At 39.7% G+C, this 22,599-nt stretch overlaps 1 protein-coding gene across 1 annotated transcript in view; it reads right to left on the bottom strand.

The window, feature by feature from the left end:
- Window positions 1-14,388: 14,388 nt before the first annotated feature.
- PLCB4 (phospholipase C beta 4) overlaps window positions 14,389-22,599 on the bottom strand; it is a 423,663-nt gene continuing 415,452 nt past the window's right edge. Inside the window, exons 38-40 of the mRNA XM_023737565.1 lie at window positions 21,124-21,181; window positions 20,612-20,698; window positions 14,389-14,929 (exon numbers count right to left, since the gene is read on the bottom strand). Coding sequence (XP_023593333.1) covers window positions 14,861-14,929; window positions 20,612-20,698; window positions 21,124-21,181 — 214 coding nt within the window. The 3' untranslated portion in view covers window positions 14,389-14,860. The remainder of the gene's footprint in view (window positions 14,930-20,611; window positions 20,699-21,123; window positions 21,182-22,599) is intronic.

Raw genomic sequence — 22,599 nt, 5'->3', positions numbered from 1 at the left:
TCTCCCGTTACAAACCTGATGAAATCTGGAAGGCTGGCTGGATTCCACTTCAGATGGAGATACTGCCATCCTTTGCTTTTTTTTTTTTTTAAACCACAAAACAAAAAACAGTCATACCTCCGGAGGATTTGTTTCAACTAAACTAGAACGCATCGGTGTACCATTGGCGTTTTCTGTCTGGTTTGTTAAAAGGTTTGCAGAACAAAGATGCAGGGCTGATTTTGTGATCAGGACTTTCGTTGTTGCTCGTTTTGTTTATGTTTTTCACCAGTAGCACCCATTACAGAGGGCAGCTAGGAAAAGAGAAAAGAGGAGCAAAAAAATTCTTAATATATTTTTTGACTGAGTAATCCATTTAACAAACCTTGAGAATTGTCTTTTTGCATGATGATGAGATTGTTGTTGAATAGGGAAGACACACAGGCATTTGGCACATTCTGGCAGCTATGAGTGCCATTTCTTTAATTTTTAATAAAAATAAGTCCAATTTGGACCTCTTTCCGCAACCTCACCAGCTCTCCAAAGCTGAGAGAAACCCAGTGCAGCAGACAATCTTGGCGCCCCACCCACACCCCCTTCACCCACCCTGTAGCCTTAGTGCCTGGGACTTGTCAGGCCTCTGGCCTGCTACTTCAAGCATCTATGTCTCCCTGCCTGAGGGCTTTCTCTCGCCACAGAGGTTTGTCAAGCCCATGGGGGACAGGCTGGACAGGCTGGAGAACTGCTACCCTCAACAGCAGCTCTCAGCCAAAGAAAAGTAAAAGCTGGAGGATGAATACCCCTGATCTCCCCTTGCTGGGACAATTCAAAAGTGAGTTTTGCAGCGTCTCTCACAGAGTTCTCTGCGGGACAGAGCCCCAGTTGTCCACGGCCGTAACATCCTCAATATTTAGCTTATTAACAGTAGAAAACTAGAAGCCACTCAAATGTCCATCCACAGGAAAACGAGTCAATAAAATGTAGTATATTCATACAATAGAATACTACACACTGATACAAATGAACGAAGTACTGCTAACACAACATGGATGAATATGACAGACATAATGTTGAGTGAAATAAGCCACACACACATATTAAAAAGTGCTCACCTTATCATTCCACGTACATGAAGATCAAGAGCAGGCGTCACTAATCTACGTTACAGGCGGTCAGAATAGTAGTTACCTCTGGGGTGATGTTGTTAGCTTATTGTTAACTGCCTCTGAGTCGACTCTGGCTCATGGAGACCTTATGTACAACAGAACGACATGTTGCTTGATCCATCCTCATAATGACCAGCACGTTCGAGTCCATTGTTGCAGCTATTGTGCCAATGCATCTCACCAAGGGTCTCCCACATCCTCTTTGGCCCTCTACTTCACTAAGCATGATGTCCTTTTCTAGAAATTGATCCCTCCTGATGATGTGCCCAAAGCAAGTGAGTTAAACAATGTTGTGTTGTGACCCATAAGGGTTTCATTGGCTAATTTTTAGAAGTAGATAGACAGGCGTTTCTTCCTAGTCTGTCTTAGTCTGGAAGCTCCACTGAAACCTGTCCACTATAGATGGCCTTGTTGGTTTCTGAAACACTGGTGGCATAGCTTCCAGCATCATAGCAACACCCAAGCCACCACAGTATGACAAACTGACGGATGGGTGGTGGTCTGAGATGATACGAGTGGTCTGTAGAAGCATTCTCAAAGTGTGGACCAAGGACCTCTTGGTGGATCAAGCTGTCCCCAACACCCTTTCAGAGAGTATGAGAGGTCCTCTTTTTTTCCAAGTCCATCTCTGTGGGGAAGCCATATTTTCTTCATATATACTGCAACCAAACCAACATATTACAACAGATTGAATGAAGGACTAGATATCGGAACCCAGCTGACTTCTAAGAAGCCAGACATTAGATTTGCAATAATGTAAAACAATGCTACTCATCTCACCATGTTTTAGTAAATAGTTATTTTTATAAATATATCTTATTTTAATCATATATTCGTTATAAATTAACATGTAATGTATGTGTAATATGTGTGTTATTTTAAAATGAATTATAAATATTTTTAAATTTCTCAGTTTCAGCTTTTAATGTATATGTAATATTGACAGATAAACTCACATAAGCAAAAGCTCTTTGAGTTTCGTAGTAAATTTTAAGAGTGCAAAGGGGTCCTGAGACCAAAGATTTTGAGACCTGCTGGTCTATACCTTGAGCTGGCTGGTGGTTACATGGGTGAACCAAAACAAAACTACTTCTGTTGAGTCAATTCTGACTCATTGTGACCCTATAGGACAGTGTAGAACCACCCCGAGGCTGTAATCTTTACGGAAGTAGACTGTCACAACGTTCTCCACGGAGCAGCCAGTAGGTTTGAACTGCCAACCTTTCAGCAGCCCAGCGCTTAACCACTGCACCACCGGGGTCCTTCATTACTGTATGTATATATCTCAATAAAAACTATGTTTTTAAAAACATATTGGAAAACAGATAAATGTTCATGGTATAAAGAAAATTGGAAAAAAAATTAAAGGATCAGTATGCAAAAACACACATATGTATTCAGTTCAGAAGGAATTGTGTCAAAATAACAAAGCTTATCTCTGAAGCCTGTTGCTAAGGGGGAACCAGCTAAAAGGCATACTTATCTAGAGGAGTTCTGAGTATAAAAGTAAATTAACAGGCTTTTCTCCTCTGTCAAAAGGCTGTTCCACGCCTCTCAAAAAAAGAGAGAACAGTAAAGCTTGTACTAGGTGGGGGGAGGCAGAGATTTTGATGCAGAATATGTTCTCTTTATTCCTCCCTTCCAGCTTTCTGCACACCAGCTCTCCAGGTTAGCAACGAGAAAATGAATTGAAGAGTCACTAAGAGAGAGGCTCTGACAAGGAACAGGAAATGACACACACAGGTAAAAAAGCAGAAAGAGCCACTTAGAAAAGGAGGCAGCTGTCAGTCTACCAAGAAATGGGAAGATGAATAAATTGGACCCAAAGAGTCCCAAGGGGATCCTGCAGTAAGGTTAAGTAACAGAGTGTAAAGCAAAGTGGAAATAAGACCGCAATTGGATAAGATCGAGAAGATCAGGAAAGCAATGCTACAAAGAACAATCTGACTTGGAATCACACTGACCAGTGTTTAAATCCTAACTTACTAGCTGCAGACTTCAGGCATGCTACTTAACTTCACTAAGCTTCAGCTTCCCATCTGCAGAATGGGCATAACACCAGCTACCTCATAGGGCTGCCCTGAGATTTAATGAGATTTTGAAGACAAAGAGCATAAAGTGCTGAGCATATCCTAAGTGTTCAATGAGTGGTAGGTTTAGAAATCATTCATATCTGTGTTTTATTACCTTTTCAATGAAGAAAACTTCACAGTAATATATAATCAATAGAAACCCTTTTAGAAATGTTAAGAATTTCTAAGAGCAGAAATAAAGTTGAAGTAACGCTAGAGATTTGTTAATTGATCATACAGTCGGGCAATACACAGCATAAACTGAGTGTTCCAAAGAAATGGGGCATGTTGGGGTGTTTATAGTTCGAGAACAAAGAAAGTCTGGGAAGTAAAGGTGGTTTTGGTTCGTCTTTCAAATATTCATCAAAATGTCCCTTGAAGTCCTTTCTTCTTTAGAAATGTCAGTTTTACTAAGTAGACTCCAGGGGGTCAATGTCTGCCAAGGCAGGTTTCCAGGTGGCTAGGCGCCTGTTTGTCTGGCATTAGGGGCTAAAGATGCAGGATGCTGGTTACACATAAACCTAAAGAAATGAGCTAGTTATTACCTCTAAAAGTTGGGTTAGTTATTATCTTAAACTTTTGCCGCGTGAAACTAGGCATCGGCCATGTCCTCCGTGCTCAACACAAGTGGCTCCATATTGCTTTTTTGTTGGTTTCCACGGGAATTTTAAAATATTCATTTCATTATTTTTAAATGGTACATGGAGGCAAGATTTTAATTTTTGAAAAATTTATTAGATTATGGATTTATTCATTATGTTATAAAATGTATTATAAATATTATTAACTATTAGGTAACAAAGTTCATTTTAATAGCGTCATTCATAGTATTCATTACATATCTTTAGAGAGAAAATTGCAACTTTTTTCAAAATAGCAAGTTTTAAGGGAAGCAGCAGCATGTAGGAAAGAGCATGATTTCTCAGTAAAAATTCAAAATAACATACTGGAGGATGTTGATTTTTCTAATTTAATATTATAATAAACTCATTAAATAGAAGGTCTTCATTATGCAAAGGTAAGTGGTATCAGGAAGTGTCCACTTAAAATAGTAACTAAATTTTTATATTAAACAGGTCTAATTGGGATTTCATGTTAAAAACCAAAACAAAAAATTATGAAAAATGTTATTTTATCTTACAATGAACAAAATTATACATATAATTAGAGCAGTTCATTATGTCTAAGAATATACATTGAAGCAATTATAGCTGGTGTGGTATAGCTTTCAATACAAAGTTTTGGCTAGTTTACAGAACTTCTTCCTCTTTAATTTGGATTTAGGCCTCATTTTTATAAAGATGTCTTTGTTCATTTTCCCAAAGGCCTCTTGCAGTCCACTAATCTGATCATCAGGTCATTCTGTTTGGAAGCACTAGCCTGTCATGGAGTTTTCTCTTTCTCATTTTTAATTTGCCTAAATCAACAAATTCCTTGTTTTTTAGTGGCTTTATCTAAGATTTGAGCAGTGTAGCATCACTTTCCTGAACCTCATGTTTTGCATTTTTGCAAGCTGACTTTGCAACGAATTTGCACTGTATTTGCAATAAATGGTTTGCAAAAAAAGAAATCAACTCGGCTACCATTGTATGTATGCTCTACGTCAATAAATAGTTTACTAAAAAAAAATCAGCTATGCTACCGTTGGATTTTGTTGCTGAAACCAAGAATCGGCAACCCTTTTCCAGTTACTCAAGAGTTAAGTCTACTTGCTACCGATTCTCTTATTCATTCTTAATCTTCTGGGGTCTCATTTGACTTTACCAGCAGATGACCAGATGAATAAACGTGTAGCACACAAACTACCTACATATGCTGATCATATTTTTCTGCTAGAAAGAAAATTTCATCACTTTATAATGGAATTAAGTATATCCATATGTATTAGTGTTTAAAAACAGCACCAGGATTCCCTTGCATCATGCTCTCTCAGCTAACCACCTAATCTCTTATCAACTAGAAACACTGAAGCCATCAGATGGGTCCATCTTTCCATAACAAATCTCCCTGCTTCTGCACCCAACTTCTGGTTAAACCAGTGGCCATTAAGTTAACTCTGACTGATGTGTGTCAGAGAAGAACTGTGCTCCATAGGGTTTTCAATGGCTGATTTTTTGAAAGTAAACTGCCAGGCCTTTCTTAGAAGGTGCTTATGGGAAGACTTGAACAGCAGAGCAAGTTAACTGTTGCACCCCTCAGGGACTCCTTTATTCCTAACACAATGAATTTATTTCCCCTCCTTCTGAGCAATTTCTGGGCTCTGTGTATCCCATGCTGCTTTCTTAAAGACTGTGATCAAGAATTAACTCCTCTGTCTTGAATTATCTATCTCTTCCTTTACTGGATTATAATGCTAGCATATGAAAGTGCTCTGGCATTTTCCATCTTAAAAAACAAAACAAAACAAAAATTCCCTTGACTTCATGTCTCCTTCCAGCTAGTACTCTATTTTTCTGCTCCACTTCAAGAAAAATGGAAGCACTGACCATTCAATCTTCAACTTACCTCACGCTAGCTTCTGTCCCCACCATTCCACTGACATTGCTCAAGATATGAATGACTTTTGCCTTGCCAAATCCAGTGGTCACTTCTCCATCCTCATCTGAACCTCTCAGAGGTGTCTGACAAGTCCACCATTGCCTCATGCTTGAAACATTCTCTTTTCTCCATTCTCATGCTATACAGAGGCATTTCCCACCTTCCAGTCCCACCTTCTCCAAGGAAACTCCTCTTCTTCCTTCCATGCAGAGAAGGTGGACCTCAGGACTTTCCCCTCATGAAGTTCCCATCCCACCACACTCTCTCTCCTTCTGTTCTTCTCAGAATGGGATACAGAACTTATGACCCCATCATTTAGCAATTAGTTCTAGACTTCCTTTTATCTTTTACTTTTATTTTCAGTGCTTTACTCTCACATGGTCCCATTTAGACCATAAGCTCACATTTTACTAGTTTTCAATCTCTGCATAACAAATTATCTCAAACTTATTGCAAACTCACTTATCGTCTCACATTTCTGTAGGTTAGAAGTTGCTGGGTTCTCTGCTCAGAATACCAAGAACTGAAATTAAGGTGTCAGTTGGGCTGTGTTCTCATCTGAGGCTCAGGGTCCTCTTCCAACCTCCGATGTTTGTAGGCAGAATTGAGTTTCTTATGGCTGTAGGACAGTGGTCCTCACTTTCTTGCTGGCTGTCTGTAGGGTCCATTCTTAGCTCCTAGGGATGACCCACAGTTCCCTGCCACATAACCCTGTATATAAGCCCTCTTCACAGCATTGCAGCTTACTTCTTCCAGGCCAGCAGCAGAAATCTCTTCTTCTTCATTCCTCTTCTTCCTGGAAGGGCTTAGTCCCAATTAAAGGCTCACTCGATTAAGTCAGTCCATCCTTTCGATTAACTCAAAGTCAACTGGTTTAGGACTTTGTATCTGAGAAATTCCTTCACCTTTGTCATATAACATAACCTAATCAAGGAAGTGAAATCCATTGTATACAGAGTTCTCCCCACACTCAAGGGCAGAGTGTGTACACTATGGAGCAGGAATATTGGAGACCATCTTAGATTTCTGCTGTGCGCACACACACCCACACACACACACACACACACCCACACCCCTAGCATAAGGTCCAAAGCTTAAACCTTACATGTTTATAGCATTTCAAAATCTCTCTCATCAATTTTCCTGATCCAGGAAATTTAAAAACATGATTGCCATTATAAGTTGTACAGATGGAGAAATTGTTGAATCCAAGGTCACAAAGCCACAGAATGAGAGGTTAAACTATAGAATCCATTTATTCTTCATACTCCAAATTTCTCTTCTCTACAGACCCACCACACTGTGATAGACAGCATCGTAACTTATTTATACCTAAAACCTATGATCACAACACAACCTGATATTTTACCATTATAATTAACAAAGCATTGCCACAGACACAATGCCATTTAATTGCCATGGCAACGCATTAGTGTAGGTTTTATCACTTCTTTTTTCAAATGAGGAACTGATCGAGTCCTATAGCACTTAGCACAGTAAAGAACAAATCATTAGCTCTCTCTTTCCATGCTTTATGTATACCACCACACAAGGCGCTATGGGAAAATGCGATGGGAGTGTTGTCCCTGCCCCAAGAGAATTTATTTGTTGATGATTGTCTTAGTTTCTTAGTGCTGGTATAGTAGAAATACCACAAGTGATGGCTTTAATGAACAGAAATTTATTCTCTCACAGCTTAGGAGGCTAGAAGTCTGAATTCAGGGTAGGCTCTAGGGGAAGGCTTTCTCTCTCTGTTGGCTCTGGGGGAAGGTCCTTGCCTCTTTGCAGCTTCTGTTCCTTGGTTCCTTGGAGATCTTCATGTGGTGTGGCATCTATCTTCCCTCATCTGTGCTTCGTTGCTTCTGTGCCTGTACTGCTCCTTTTATATCTCAAAAGTGATTGGCTTAAGATACACCTTATAGTGGTATGGTCTCATTAACATAACAAAGAAAATCCTATTCCCAAATGGGATTACATCCTTAAGTAGAAGGGTTAGGATTTACAATACATATTTTTTGGGGTACACAATCCAATCCATAACAATGATGCATTGTTTTGTTGTTATCTGTTGTCAAGTCAGCCCCCAACTCATGGCAACCCCATGTGCAGTGGAACAAAAGGCTGCCCAGTCCTGTGCCATTCCCATGATGGGTTGTGGATGGGACCATAATGATCCATAGGGTTTTTACTGGCTGATTTTTGGAAGATCACCAGGCTTTTTTTCCTAGCCTGTCTTAGTCTGGACGCTCCAGTGAAACCTGTTCAGCGTCATATAAGTCTCCACTGACCGATAGATGGTGGCTGCACATGAGGTGCATTGGCTGGTATTATGGATTAAACTGTGTCCCTCTAAAATGTGTGTCAACTTGGCTAGGCCATAATTCCCATTATCTTGTGGCTGTCCTCCATTTTTGTGATCTGATGTACTTATCCTCCATTTGGTGATGTGTTGTGAATCCTAGCCTCTATGCCTGTGGTTATGGTGCTGTTTGGGAATTAGTTGTCCATTTCGTTAATGAGGCAGGATTAGGGTGGGATGTATCCTGAGTCACCACCTTATTAGAGGGTGTGACTCAAGTCACCACCCTTACCCCGGTCTCCACCCTTATTAAAGTCACGCCCTCACTTGAGTCACATCTTTTATCTTACAAGAAATAAAAGGAGAGAGAAGCAAGCAGAGATAGGGACCTCAATACCATCAAGAAGAGATGGGATCAGAGCACATCCTTTTGACTCGGGCTCCCTGTGCTGAGGACCTCCTAGACCCAGGAGACACACAGAGAGAGCTGTAACACTAGAGATGGCAAAAGACAGTGAGAAGCTGTGGCAGAGAAACAGCAGCAGGAGAACCAGGAGACTGGCGTGAGGCAGTGTCAGGGCCAACCCACAGAGCTAGAGAGAGCTGAGTGCCTTCGGGCAGGAATCTTCCTGGTGGAGTGGGGTACCTCTGGGCACTTATCTGCAGAGCTAAAAAGCTTAGTAACACCTGCCTGAGTAGGGCAGAGGCCAGGCTGAGAGACTGAGGGACCAAGTGCCAAAGAGAGGCCTGCTTGTGGAGACAGCTGAGAAGAAGCTGTCCTGGTCGACATGAACCTTCCTCCAGAGCCGACAGAGAAAGCCTTCCCTGCAAGCTGGCACTCTGAATTCAGACTTCTAGCTTCCTAAACTGTGAGAAAACAGATTTCTGTTTGTTAAAGACATCCACTTTTGGTATTTCTGTTATAGCAGCACTAGATAAATGAGCAGCCTTGAATTGAAGCCGGGTCTCTAGCATGGAAGGCAAGAATTCTACCCCCGAACCACCACTGCCCCCTTCATTCACCAAAGCTTAAAAGGGGCCAATGGTCAAATGCCTTTGTTGTTATTGCTGTTGTTTTGTTTCCAGTATATTCGGATTCACCTAATGCTGTTAGATCATGGTGTGAGCGATCAGATATGCAGCATTAAATTAGTCTCCTTTGGAAAAATTTTCCAAATCATTATGTCTTGGTAGAAATTTTAATGGAGTCTCAAAAATTTCCAGGATGAAGAGCTCCTAGGGAGTGCCACTTCCTCCTCCTCCAGGTAAGTAACGCTAAGAGAGGAGCAGAAGCAGCCTGTGTCCTTTATCTAGAAAAGCGCAGACACCTATTTTTTTCTTTTAATGTAAAACAATGATGCTGCTATTTTTAACCATCTTCCTGCTCCCTCCCTTAATATGTTTTCATTATTCTAACCTATAGTGCAGAATGCTTTTCATGAAATATTATTAAAGAAGAGGGCTCATAAAAATTCATCCCAGAGTTGCTATCCAGGATTTATTGTGACATTAAAGATGTAATTATTAAAGTTTGTGCTTGGGATTCTGTTAAATGCTAAGCCTCAAAGAAAAGTTGTAGAAAATTGTGGCCTTCTGCTGTATTTATACAAATGATAATGAAGGGGAAGCTATTTCGGGCTTGCAGTGAGGCATCCCTAAAACAACCTCCACACTGAAATAATAAGGGATATTCCCTCTTCACTCTCCATAATCACACTCAATGTTGGTAGGCCACACTGTTGAATCTGTTGGACATTGTGATGGTCATATGGTTTTGAATTGTATTCACATGTCAGAAGATGCTAACAATAAGAATTGAAGGAAAATTTTTTTCTTGGACTTGAGAAGACAAATTTAAAAAGCTTATTTTAGCCTTTCATTCAGATTTCAAAAACATTTTCTGCCTAACAGGTCACAACCCCCCCTCCCCCCACCAAAAAAGTTGCCATTGAGTTTATTCTGATATATGACAACCCCGTGTGTCAGAGTAGAACTGCACTCCATTGGGTTTTCAAGGCTGTGACCTTTCAAAAGCAGATTGCCAGGCCTTTCTTCTGAGCTGCCTCTGGGTGGACTGAAACTGCCAACCTTTTGGTTAGCAGTCGAGGGCGTAACGGTTTCTGCCACCCAGGGACTACTAAGACAGTTACAAATCCTTCGTTCTGACTGAAAATAATTTAAATGGCCATTTGATAGTAACTGAGTACCTGTTCTTTGAAAAGTAACGTGCTAAAAATGAACAGAGTCTGAAAAGAAATTAGTCTAGGCTGGTGGAAAAGTAAAACAACTTTTAACGTATAAACTGATAAATTCTGAAGGGCAGATTATTTCTTGCTTGGGGCACAAAGGAACACTTTTGGGGGTGGCATTTCACCTTGCCTTTTAAGGGCTCATAGGACATCCTTAGGTAGTATGGCTAGAAAAGATGTGCTGTGTGTGTGAACAGAGAATAGTGATGTATTCATATTGGCTGGGTCAGTGGGCAAGCTGAAACCAGGAATTGAATTCCATGTCAATAATTTCCACATTATTCTTTAGGTAGTCAACTGGAATTCAGCATTTTCAAAAAGAATGGTAATATGATTCCAGTTCTCATTTGGAGAGATATATCCGTGTGTAGAAGGGATTCGAAGGGCAAAGAAATTCAATGGGAAATCAACAACAAAAAAATCTGGGTGTGAAGGAGTGAGAGAAGTTGTAAGAGAGGAGAAGGGAGCTTCCAAAGCAGTTAGATTAAAATTTATAGGATTTATCAACAGATTGAATGTGGGGGCAAGTGAGATGCAGCAGAACATGGTGGTCCCAAGACTGAGCTCCTGGTATAATAAACAGGAGGGATAGGTGAAGAAAGGGTCTCTATTTTCGATTAATTACACACAATGTGCATGTGAGCCATTCATTTAACTCCAACAGTCTGAAAGGAAGCAACAGAATTTAGGAGGACAAAAGGTGAAGGCTAACATTATGGATTTGAGAATTATATGCAGAGAAGCAGAAATTGAAGTCATGTGGTTGAATGAAACTACTAAGGGAAAAAAGAGACAGCGAAGATTCTATAGATAGTAAAGATACATTTCTTTCATCTTTTGAATTGCTTTCCAGGAGCTGAAGCCCTGGTGGCGCAGCAGTTAAGAGCTCGGCTGCTAACGAAAAGGTTGGCAGTTCGAATCTACCAGCCGCTCCTTGGAAACCCTATGGGGCAGTTTTACTCTGTCCTAAAGGGTCGCTATGAGTCAGAATCAACTTGATGGCAATGGGTTTGGCTTGGTTTTTGGTCCAAAAACTCACTGCTAAATTTCAAACCCAATTTCAAAAGTCTTCAAATTTTCTGACACAATGACTCTTGTCCCTATCTTTAAAGCTTGCCACCCCTCAAGGCTTCAAGTTTGAGTCACTTGTATAATGTTTTTGAAATCCTATGTATTTGCCAGAAGCACATTCTAACATCTCTGCAATTGAGCTGCGTCTTAGTCAGCGGATGATGTGTCATGGTTTAATTGGCAGTGTGTTTTCATTCTTGGCAGTATATTAAAAATGGTGCATTTTGTAATCAATGATGTCTGAGATTTGATGAAAATGGTACTTCTGATGGTTTTCCATCTTAGTAATTTGGTTTTCCATGAAGGCTTTTACTGCCTTCTATCCTCCCCCCTCGCCCCGCCAAAAGGGGACAAACAATCCACTTACAGAGGAGAAGTACAATACTGTATGGCCGTTCTAAGTGGTCAGGAATGGGAGGCTGAAAGTCCTTTTTGGGCTGAAAAGAGGGAAAACAATAAGAAGTGAGATTCAGATGTCCTGGCTCCGTAATTGCAACAAAAAGTCCCTGGGATGGGAGAAGTAAGAAGTGGTAGAAATCCAGATAAGTTTGGGGAAGGCCGAGTATAAAGCCGGCTTGCTTTTGGGGACATAGCTCCAGCAAACTCTAAGCCTCTTAGAGAAACCTCCATGGCATTTGAAAACCACAGCACTAGTAGCTGACAAGTGGCCAAAGGAGGTATTTAGATGGATGGACTTGAGCTAGCCATCTCTGGTTCCCCACATCCCACAAAGCCCCTGGGGGATCCAGATGTTCCTGCATATCTCAGACGAATGCTAAAATAATCTTGGCCCAGGATGAGGACTCTCTGAGCAGGGACCTTGAGACACTGGGCTAGAAGGGTCCTTTTTGTAGGGCTGGAGAAGAGGGCAAACAGGACCTCCCAACAGTGGGGAGACCTGGCGCTCCTCCCCATTACCAGGAGGACACACAAAGATCCCCCTGTACCCAGATGCCATCTTGGGAGAGAGGCAGGGAGGCCTTCTAAATGGGGGTGGGGAACCAAACCCATTGCCATGAAGTTGATTCCAACTCATAGTGACCCTATAGGACAGAGTAGAACTGCCCCATAGGGTTTCCAAGGAGCGGCTGGTGGACTCAAACTGCTGACCTTTTGGTTAGCAGTGGAGCTCTTAACAAATGCACCTAAAGAGAACTCTAACGGGGGATCTGACTCTGCAGTAATTGAGTATGACCCTAAAATAAAGTGGTTTTGGAGCTAGAGGAGACGGATTTAAATGGCAAGTTTCAGTTTTCTTTGTAATAAGTAAGAATGCAGGATTTGAGTGCCGTATGAAATTATAACAGAAAATAAAACATCCTTTTTGTTGCAGTGTTAGGCTGTATGTACATTCTAATCCTACTATAATGGAATCTTCGGGGGAGTAAGATGTTTCAAACACCAAAAGTACTCTGGGTTAAAGAAAATAATTGGATCGGGATATAACTCTGGAAAATGTAAATATTTATCTTTACATGGTGTAGGGGTATGCGAAACAAGAGAAGAAATGATCATAATAACGGGGAACTAGGAATGCTTCTCAGAAAGAAAGGAAAAAGCAGGCAAGTGATGAATCCAGCCAAGCACTACAGGATGCTGAGATACACTGAGCTCTCAGAAAAGCTGTTCAATGTGATGAGAAGGGGCCATTTGGAATCTCCGAAAAATTGGCAATCCAAATGTGGCAATGTTTTAATAACCATCATTTTTCATGGAATGTTAGTGCTAAAAGATGTGCAGTCCGGCCCCACTGGTTTACAGATAAGGAAACTAGGAATCAGAGAAACACTACAGAAGTCAGTTCAAATTATAAATATAAGAAAAGCAAGTACATCTGGCAGCCAAACAGAGTCACGTAGGCTTGGTGTAGTTTGGAGGAAAAGTGTGCTGGGGGCGTGAATAAGCCCCCTTTGAAAACAATGAAGAGATCACTGATGTAAGAGGCAAAACCTTTACTGGGATGCATCGCTGGAAGCAAACACTCTGATGGGCGCAAAATGTGTTTTAATTTTTTATTAGAGAAGTTGGAAGTTTAATTTCAATATTGATGGTAACAATTTTCTCTGCTTTGTTCAGTGGAACACACAGAATCAATTTGTACAAGCATATACAACAATTCAGTTGGTGTTGTGTGCAGTAAACTCAGTAATCTGATTAGTTCTAGACTACCAGGTTTCCATGCGCTCCTCTGGCTTTGGTGGCATGGCTCGATTCCCAACGGAATACGTTTTCATGCACTGTCTGCAACGCAACTACAGTAGGCTTAGAGACCATGCAGATTAACACGGTAGCAAATTGTTTGGGTATTTAACAGACATAAAAAGGTTATTTCCTGATATGAAATTCTGAAAATCTGCATAAATATTTTTTGTGTAAAATTAAATTAGTTATGTATTTTTTCAAACTAGAACTTGAAGTATCAAGAATGCCCACATAATTCATATACACATATATATAGACTTTTTTTCATTATGCTAAAAGTCTTGAGAGTCAAGGTATATTCTGTGCCATACGTTTCTTTAGCCAGTATTTATTTGGCATTAGATTAACTGTGTCTGTACGGATTAGTCTTAATTGGTGCTTGTGTGTCATGCAAACATAGCTCTAGTATTCCTGTTTACTAATCTTGTCATGTGGCAATACGTAGATGATTTTGCTCTATAACAGTGTGAATTAAGGAGTATAAATACTTTATACATGGTCGCATTTACAAAGGTTTGCCAATAACCACTTCATGATCTTTACGATATAGTAGTGAACTGGAACATCTGGAATCTGCAGAAGCAATTCCTATAAAGCAATGTCAGATGTCAACTCTTAAATGTGCCTAACAGAGTTCCCCTTTGTGCACTGATGAGTTCTGGCACAGGTACACTGTTCTATTTTTCTATTGTTCTAGTAATTTCCACAACTTTTACAGGAAATTAGCTTCACATAGCATGATAGAGACATGGCACTTACTGAAGAGGTAACTTAGATGTAGAAAAACTCTGCAAAATTATTTGTCTAGTAGACCACTACTTCCACTGATGAATTTGTAGACAGAGTTTTTGTTGCTGTGGTTTCTTTTTCACTAGTGCACGTGCTTGCTATTAAATTGCCGATGCACTATTTTTGCTGCAGCTCAAACATGTCCTAATGCATCACGAAGCAGAATTGTTAATACAAAGCTCGCCTACTTGTGATGGTATTTTATAGCAAACATGTTCAAGTTGTATTATCAATGGTTAAACTCTGCCTTATTGGAATATTCAATTTTTGTGGATTTGTAGCTACTTTTGGTTGACCAAGAAAATTCAATACTTGAAGTGTTAAACAGAAATATGTAAGTCATTCCAAGTGTCTATGTTTTCAGGTAACATCTTGTTTACACGGAAAAGAAACACAAAAGAAAACTGCTTTTTTCCATGGAATTTGTGTTCAGAAGTTTGGGAGGGATGTTCTGATGCTGTGTAGTTTTGCTGTCTCAGTTTGCATTTTGGAGTTTCACACTACTGTTGCTGGTCTGCGGTCCATCTCGGCTTCCAATTTCACCATCTGCTGCATCTCCTTCGCCTGCAACGTCAGAAACACGGCCTTACTGAGGGAAATCCTCTCCTGAAGGTCCTTAACCCTGCCCTCTTCTCCCCTGAATCTGTCGCTACTGACCAGCAGCCATCCGCATCACCTGGGACCTTGTTAGAAATGTAGATTCTCAGGCCCCACCGCAGACCTACTGAATCAGTATCTGCATTTAAACAAGATCTCTAGGAAATCCTAGGCGGACTGGTCTACACAGTGGCAGGGAAAACATTTGAAAAGAGGTTGAGCCAGTCTCCTGATATTAGGACCATGTCATACCCAATTGTTTTTGTTTTGATTTAGTTTCTACAGACTGAGATGTGTACATAAAATTTTTTTTTTTATCACTTTTAGGATAAGTGTTGCTTATGCACAATCCAATCCCCTAATAGCTTGAAATTTACTTGAAAGTAATTTCTAAGAATCCAACTGTTAGAGATGTTCAGGTAGGAGCATATTGCATTGGCTCAGTTGGAGTGTTCTCCAAGTAGAACGTTACAGGAGTACGTGGGGTTCCTGGAATCCTATTGTCCACAAAACGATCCCTATGTGTTCTCACTTCTCTGGGGTAATTCATTCTTTACAGACTACCAGGAAGTAAGCTGTGGTGAATTCAATCTCATGAGTTGAGGCTATGTCACTAGAACAACCAGCTAGTTTAGGGGTGGGAAGAGGTCAGATGGGGGCAGGGTCTGGTGACAGATAATTGCTTGGCAACATAGGGAAAAATCAATTGGTTCGTTTCAACTTTTACTTTCCAACTGGAAGCCTGGATGCTTTGACACACAGGCTCAGTCCAGATCTGCTACAGCCCAATGCATACATCTTAGAGAAAAGATAAAGCACTCTTTCCTTTTTAAGTAACACACCACTTTGAAATCAAGGACATCTAAGAATGGAAACATGGAGCTATAAAGATATAAATCAAAGGAGGATTCTGTAGTACTCTGATTCCATGATTCAGGTATGCTTAGAAGGGTCTGTGGGAGGGTCTGGTCAACTCTGCAGATCATACGACCAGTTGCCTTTGAGTCAATTCCAACGGATGGTGACCCCATGTGTTTCAGAGTAGAATTGCACTCCATAAGGTTTTCAATGGCTGTGATCTACTAGAAGGAGATCACCAGGACTTTCTTCTGAGGAGCCTCTGGATGGCTTTGAACCAATAACCTTTCCATTAGTAGCCGATCTCTTTACTGTTTGTGCCACCCAGAGACATACAATGAGCATATAAATGTCTCAAATGAAGTTCTGCTACAAAATTAGCTTTACCAATGGACCATACAGTGATTTTCTTCTTCTTTTTATATTGTGGATTTAGTTGTTATTTTGGTGAGGATGGATATAATAACACCAAAGAATTATATCTTTCTGCTTAAATTTGGGATGAATGTTTCCTTCTACCCAGAGATTTCCTTATGCCTTAAGTATAATAATACTCTAATAGAGAAATGAAGAAATGGAGAAAAATATACAAACATGAAGCTAGGACACAAACAGTATTCATAAGAGATGACAGTGGAACATTATCAGCACTGAAAATTAAATGCTTTTATGTTCAGAAAACAGTAGTAAGATTCCCTACGCTCTTCCCCTTCAGTGTTTAAAGACAGTATGGACCACAGTTTAGAAATAATTACATGACATTAAAAGATTATTCCAAGATCTCGTATGAGCAGGGTGACCATTCATTCCTATTTGCCTGAGACAGTTTCAGTTCATGTCTGAAGTCCTGGCTATTAGGAACAGCACCCCTTTTCACGCTCAAACTATCCTGGTTTGGATGATATATTGTATGGTCACCTTCCTTATGAGGGGTGATTAGGGTTCTTGGCAGACCAGACTTAGCAGAAAGCATGACAGTGGTCATTGTATAATGTCTCTGCATACAGACCATGAATCTCTCAATACAAATCACCAATTAACTTTTAGTAGAGTGCTTTAAAAATTGATTAGTGCCTTAATAAAACTGTCTTTGGGAAAGACTGACTCGGTGACCCAGTCTTAGCTGTGATTGGTCCATACGACAACTGAATAAGGTTGTTTTGATGCTTGGGTGTTTATTCATTAACATGACCTGGGTTTCCCGGGTCTGCAATTGGAACCACTGGCTAAAACTCCAACAGAAGTCATTCTTTCTCTAAAGATTTTGGGCATTTCGGTTTGATATTACATCAGAAATCCAAGCATGAAATAATCAGGCCTTTCAATCCAGACCCTTGCATATTAATTAGTTATAAGCAGATGTGAATCATCAATGGAGACTGCACCAAGAATACTGACGGAATTGAGAAGGAAAGCAATATCTTGCTTATTAGAGTTTGAGTCCTACCTTGCGTTTGGGACACTGCGTGACAGGATTTCAAAAGCTGTTTGTACAAAAATAGTAATGTCAAAATTGAGTCATACATACAAAACAAAGAAAATAAATGAATACTGAAGTGAATCTGAGAAATGAATGCAAAACCATATACAGAAAAGCAAAACGCTAAGAATAAAACATGTGTACACCCATCAGTGACAAACTTTCCCCGAGCTGATCGCAAAGGAAAAAAAAGAACAAAACAAAACAACCGATGCCTCTCATCCCCAACTCTGCCTCTCTTCTGTGGTTGTGAGGGGAGAACGAGACCCTGAGCAAGACCCCTTGCCTCTCTTTATTAAATGATAGGACTGATGACAAAAATCAATTTCTAAAACTTGGGTGTGACAATAATGAAGTTGTTAGTGTTGGAGATGGTACATGTCAAGACAAATGAGGTCCCATGTGGATGGGAGGTCTACAGGAAAATTTAAGTAGGAAAAAAATCCCCAACCGTCAGATTGTTAAATGACTAATTGGCTGACAATAAAGGCAAGGCCATACAGTAGCTTAAAAACCAAGTGGAGGTTCGGATCCAGAGTCAGGACCAAAACAGGTTTAGAACTTCAGTTGTTTCTGCCAGTGTCCTCAAAACTGGTCTATCTAATGAAGCAGATCCATTCCATGCTGTGTTTAGGGGGGACTGGCAGAACTTCCAGGAATAGGATCACAGGAAAGCAGTAAGAACCTTCAAGGGAAATACTAGGGGAAAATGTTAAAACGATTTCATCTTTGGCTTCGAAACAAACAAAAAAAGTCTTGGGGTTTCACAATGGTTTGGAAAGTTTGTTCTAAAAGTTTGGAATTGTATGGAGACAGGGAACTGTTTTCTGCTAATAAAATGTCTAACTGATTATGAAGGGAGTTCATACAGAGTGCCAGAGCTTGCCTTGTGTGAGGGCAGAAATGGAGTCATTGTCTGTATCTTTTTGCACTGTGCCCGTGACAGTGTTTCAACACACAGCATAACTGTCCATTCAGAGCTTTCGGACCTTCAAATTCCCTAAAAATAAACTGATCTGGGATTGAATTTGTTATTGAACGGGTCATATTTGTAAAGCAAAGCTTAACACAGAAATTCAAGTCCAAATTCTACATTTGCCAGGAGCATCAATATGCTATCCTGAATTTCTTCTCATTAAGTCTCATTAAATCTTCATTGAATCTCAAGTCTTCTCAAGTTCTGCTGTTTCCTAAGCTTCTGTGACTCAATGTATCAGTTGTGGGAGGTAGATTATTATTCATCTTCATAAGCATTAGATGAAATTTTGGGACAAAAAGCCCCCACCCTCCCGAAATGATCCAATCAATATAGATATCACTAACCCAATATTTTACTGCAAGAATTTTGGAGTAGTGTCACTACCTATGTATAAGGATAAATGTTCAAAGTGTTTTTTTTTTTATTATGTACTTAAGTTCTGACACAAAAACATTAAGTATCTGTCTTCTGTAGCTCTGACACATACCACTGTTGTAGTGATGAGTAATTTTTAGCACACTTACATTTTTGAGCCAAACTTGTTGCTAAGTAACAGTAATCTCTAAGAAGTTTCTTAATTTAGTTAACCGAAACAGAACTGTGCCTTACCTTTCATTACGCCCTTCTTCTAAGGAAGTTTTAAAAAATACTTCTCGAAGGAATCCTTGTCCCCACCCATCCCTGGATTCTCATTCTCCATCACTGATATGGGTGCTGATGCTCTGGAGATGGTGGCTTTACCCTTATTCATACTCATTCTACTCGCAACCCTGGAACACTTTTTTTGGGGGGAACACTTTTTTGGGGGGAAACACTTTTTGAGAAGTGCTTTACGAGCAAAAATATAACCTAGGTAACTTGTATCAGAACATGATACATCTATGAGTTAGTCAAATGAATTGGACCCACAGGACAAGGAACATTTAGTGTCCCCTGTGGGAATTTGTGGACCGTTCATGAACAGAAGCATCTAGCTGAAAGGAAATGTGGAACATAACTCAGAAGTATGTCGATGAGTAAAACTTCTGTTCACCATAGTAAAGAACCAGAAATTGGATTTATTTGTTGCCCAATTAAAATGCAAAAAAAAAGATTCTACTGTTTTGTTTTGCTTTCTTAAAGATACTTTTTAGCATAATTCCTATTTAAGGGTTCTTCAACAGGAACCGTTTACTCTGAAAAAAATATATACTTGAGACAGAATTGCTTTATAGATGGGAGGAAATAGGAAAGAACAATGTAGTATAAGCACGTATTTCCTCAAAACCTCTTCAAAGTTTCTAAATTGAAGTAAATTATCTACAAATAAATAGCTTCCAAACAGGACTTAAAGAGTGAAATTTAAACTGAGATTAAAATTTAAGCTGTTACTGAGGGTCACTTTGCCATATGAACTAAGGGTATTTCCATCAAATTGAAACGACAGTGTGCAAGGCTGCAACCTACTTGGGATGCAGTACACCTGTATCTATACTATGCTCCAGGTAAACGTACACATTTATCTTGGTGTTGGTATATGCCTGATGGCCTAACTAAACTGTTGGATTTTGGGGCGACTTTTTATTGTATGTCTTTTTATTTAGAGTTTTGATTTGCTGGGAAAAAGCACCAAGACTATGGATGGCATCAACTCACGTTAAGTGGTTTGTAAACTTATTGTGGTTCATGCTGTTAGGTCCCACTCATAAGCCCTAGGAAGGTTTTATAACTTTATTTTTAGATTGAGGTTGTAAATAGGTGGTTTCTCTCATCATTCGCTTTTAGACATAATATCTCTTGCCAGTAGGTTGCAAATTACAAAACTCAAAATGAAAAGAGAGAAATAATTTGAATCCTCTGTTTTCTCCTTCTTTTACTTTCAGTAATGTCATTTCTTAAAACCAATTGCCATAGAGTCAATTACGACTCACAGTGACTCTACAGGACAGAGCAGAACTGCCTCAGAGGGTTTCTAAGGCTGTAAATCTTTACGGAAGCAGACTGCCACGTCTTTCTCCCGTGGAGGAACTGGTGGGCTTGAACTGATGACCTTTCAGTTAGCAGCCAAGTGCTTTAACCACTGCGCTACTAGGTCTCTTCTTAGAACCCCCACAAGATACTCAAATGATGACTTTATTCTTTTTTACCCACAGCCACATTCCTCTTCTACTTCAGAAAAGAGTACTTTCTGTTCTTTTTCAATGAAAAAGGGAAAAATCAGTAATAGACACCAAATTCTTCTAGCTACTTTTCCATGCCACCACTCAGGCAGAAGGGTCACTGAAGGCCACAGGCTTTGAATCCCGAAGCTGGCTGGCTGCCTATGTCTTTTCATGCTTTTTGGGTAAAATACCTGCTCATTCTGTTTCTCTAGGAATTCTAAGTGTTCAAGCTGGACTTTTTTCAATTGATCCATTTCTTTGGACTGCTTCATTGCAAGCTGCAAAAAAACAAAACAATTCTGATGAAATTTGGGTTGTAATCTTAAAAATTATGGAGGTAGGATGACTTGTAAGTTTATAATTTATGGGGGGGAAGGTAATAACAAAAAAAACATAGTCTAAAAACTGAGAGTTGAAACCTGTAATTCTTACTGAGATTTTTTTCTGCTAAATTCTTAGAAAATAATAGAATACTTACTCATGGTTAAAACTTGGCTTCCTTTTCTGGATGATAAGTTGGTGTCAAGTAATTGACTTAAAGATTTTGGTAAGAGATTAGCTTTCAGGGAACAGCGAAGAGAAGTTGGAATGTTTAATGTACAGAGAAATCAAATGATGCAAATTAGCTAGAAGTCTGGTATCTAAGCATGAGTTGTTTATGGTTTTTGAGAGGAAGAGTGCCAAGAAAATATAAAATACTTACTCTCTTTCTTTCTTCCAGAAACTTTTTAGTGTTGCTGCTGTTTAACTCCCTGACCCTCCTGAAAGTAATGGGTACAAATAATAGTCGGCATGGCAGTGAATGGTATTAATAATACATACAGTAAGAAAGAGTTATACTCCATTTAATCATCTGGATGGGATTTTTGCTTCCTTTGACCTAATTTTTATTGTAAAAATTTCAAATATACAAAGCACAGAGAAAAAATTTAAAAACACCATGTACCTACCACTCAGATTAACCAGTATTAATATTTTGCCATGTTTGCCTTGTATTTTTTAAAGGAAATAAAAGGTTGCAGATATAATTAAAAGTCCCCTTTGTACCCTTCCTGATTCCATTCCCTCCTCTCTCTCTTCCCAAAGTTAACTGCTATTCTGTATTTGGTGTGGACCTTCCTGCCCAAGTTTTTATATTTTTACTACATATGTATGTGTCCGTAAGTAATACACAGCAGTGCTTCTAAACTTCCACGTGCATACACATCATCTGGAAATACTACTAGAAATTCATATTGCTGAGCCTAGCCTCAGAGAGTCTGATGCAATAGGTCTAGGTTGGGTCCAAGCTTCTGCATTTCTCACAAGCTCTGAAATAATGCTGATGGTGCTGGTCTGTATTGTTTTGTGTTTTCAAAATTTACCTGAATGGCAACATACTCTGGGTATCTTTCTATAACTTCTCGCTCAGCCTTATGTTTTAGAGTTATATTGATGTTTCAAACTATTCCCTTATTTTTATCTGCTATATGGATTTTTCCACTTATAAATGGATGGCAGTTTTCCCATTCTGTCTTTAACAGAAGGTAGGTTATTTCCAAACAATGCTACAATGATCTGGTGCATATGGTCCTGCAATGCTTGGCACTGAGCAACCAACCAAATACCAAACCTATTGCCCTCGAGTCGATTCTGACTCATAGCGACCCTATAGGACAGAGCAGCACTGCCCCATAAGGTTTCCAAGGAGGGGCTGGTGGATTTGAACTGCTGATCTTTTGGTTGGCAGCCATAGCTCTTAACCACTGCGCCACCAGGGCTCCAGATAAGTATCTGTTGAGTAGATAAATGAGTAACGTTTAGGCATGTCTTTCTGTGCATATGGACAAAGGTTTCTCTAGAGTGTATAGGAGTAGACACTGCTTGGTAAAGTATGAATGGCTTCATCTTTATTCCAAAGAGGTTGTCCCAATTTGCATTCCCCTCCACAGTGTATGGGTGTTACCCTTTTCTCCATTTCTTCACCTCCTCCCAGAACTATCAGACATTTACATTTTGTCAGTTGGTTGGTTTTATAAAATGGCATCATGCTGCATTTTAATTTGCATTTCTCTAATTATTGGTGAGATGGGTGGTTTTCATGACTGAATGGACCTATAACTGATTGATTTCCATAATATTTATAGAGCTATTCAAGTTTTCTCTTTGTGTTTCAGTCAACTTTGGATATTTACATTTT

This window comes from Trichechus manatus, unplaced genomic scaffold (genome assembly GCF_000243295.1).
Source record: "Trichechus manatus latirostris isolate Lorelei unplaced genomic scaffold, TriManLat1.0 scaffold00104, whole genome shotgun sequence".
Taxonomy (NCBI): domain Eukaryota; kingdom Metazoa; phylum Chordata; class Mammalia; order Sirenia; family Trichechidae; genus Trichechus; species Trichechus manatus.
This window is presented reverse-complemented; position numbering and strand designations above follow the sequence as displayed.